The sequence below is a fragment of the Centruroides sculpturatus genome, unplaced genomic scaffold (assembly GCF_000671375.1).
Source record: "Centruroides sculpturatus isolate CEXI.00-Female unplaced genomic scaffold, Cexi_2.0 scaffold6427, whole genome shotgun sequence".
Classification (NCBI taxonomy): domain Eukaryota; kingdom Metazoa; phylum Arthropoda; class Arachnida; order Scorpiones; family Buthidae; genus Centruroides; species Centruroides sculpturatus.
The window spans coordinates 1540-3057 of NW_019390602.1; the positions used below are offsets into that span (position 1 = coordinate 1540).

At 32.0% G+C, this 1518-nt stretch overlaps 1 protein-coding gene across 1 annotated transcript in view; it reads left to right on the forward strand.

Annotated features, from left to right (window-relative positions):
• LOC111617495 (voltage-dependent T-type calcium channel subunit alpha-1G-like) overlaps positions 1-1065 on the forward strand; it is a gene marked incomplete at both ends in the record, with an annotated part of 2537 nt that extends 1472 nt beyond the window's left edge. The window contains 4 exons of the mRNA XM_023358775.1: positions 142-291; positions 363-484; positions 561-836; positions 945-1065. Of these exons, the coding sequence (XP_023214543.1) occupies positions 142-291; positions 363-484; positions 561-836; positions 945-1065 (669 nt within the window). The remainder of the gene's footprint in view (positions 1-141; positions 292-362; positions 485-560; positions 837-944) is intronic.
• Between the last annotated feature and the right edge of the window lie 453 nt (positions 1066-1518).

Here is a 1518-nt window from a genome sequence, read left to right on the forward strand (position 1 = left end):
AACCTGCAGTGTATATATATATATATTTTTTCTATTTTAAAAATTAAACTAAATTAGTTAATAAAATTAATAAAAATAAATTAATAAAATTAATTAGTTCATCCAAGAATAAATTTTAATTCTAAATGTTTTGGTGAACAGTTTTGAAATTGTTAAAAATGGCCAAAGGCATTAGAGCTTTATTGGATACCGTAATGCAAGCCTTACCCCAAGTTGGAAATCTGGGTCTGCTTTTCTTTCTCCTGTTTTTTATTTTCGCTGCTCTTGGAGTTGAATTGTTTGGTCGCTTAGGTAAGTGCATTTTGTAAAGAATTTGTTAACAAAAATTCCTAACATTTTAATGGATTTTTTTTAATACTCAGAATGTACAGAAGAGTTTCCTTGTGAGGGTCTCGGAGAACATGCCCATTTCAGAAACTTTGGTATGGCATTTCTCACCTTATTTCGAGTCGCCACCGGCGACAACTGGAACGGAATAATGAAAGTACGTAGTTTGATTCTAATTGCTTAATTCATTAACGGACGTTGCTTACTAATGATCATTGTCCACTTCTCTTCAGGATACTCTCCGAGAATCGTGTGATTCTTCGAGCGATTGTGTTCGTAATTGTTGTGTGTCTGCTTTCATTGCACCGTTGTACTTCGTCGTGTTCGTGTTAATGGCACAATTTGTTTTGGTGAATGTAGTTGTGGCAGTATTGATGAAGCATTTGGAAGAATCGCACAAACATATGGAAGACGATTTAGAGATGGATGCGGAAATTGAACAAGAGCTGGCAGCCGAACAAGAACAGAAACTCCGAGAAGTTGCTGCTGCCGAGAGTTTGTTGGAAGTGGTAATTTTTTACTTGCCTAATTTTATTAATCTTAATATAATAATTAAATTTAAAAAAATAACTTATTATTATTAAATATTTAATATTTTACACGTTGTTTTTTTTTAGATGGACCGCGAGGAAACGAACATAAATCAAAGGTTACACAAACCAATAGTCAAGATGGCCTCACTTCCAGCAAACTTCACGTTTACGTTCAACAACGGCTGGGATAATGAAAAGGATTATGGTAAGTTAATTACACGATGTCTTATATTTTAAAATATAATATTCTTCTCCCTATAAAATTTATTGAAAGACGAAAACACTACCAAAGAAAAATATGTATAGAACGTGACGTATAATTCACACGACACGTAGAAAGAACGTTGTAAAGAATGAGATACAGTATATAAAATATTTAATGTAATTCTTTTGTTAACTGAACACAATTTATTGACGATATAATTGAACCTGATTTATATATATATATATAAAGGTTAGAAAAGTGAATTTCTGTTTTCTAATTATAAAAGTTGTATTCTAGAAATTATCCGAATAGTAATTATCACGGATCTGATTTTGACAGGATGGTTGCTTGGTACAAATGCCATTCCGGTTATTTTCTATATCACAAATGGGAGCTTAATTATAGAGGTATTATTGAATTAATTGCTTTCATTCGTTCTCTAGGAGTGGCTGT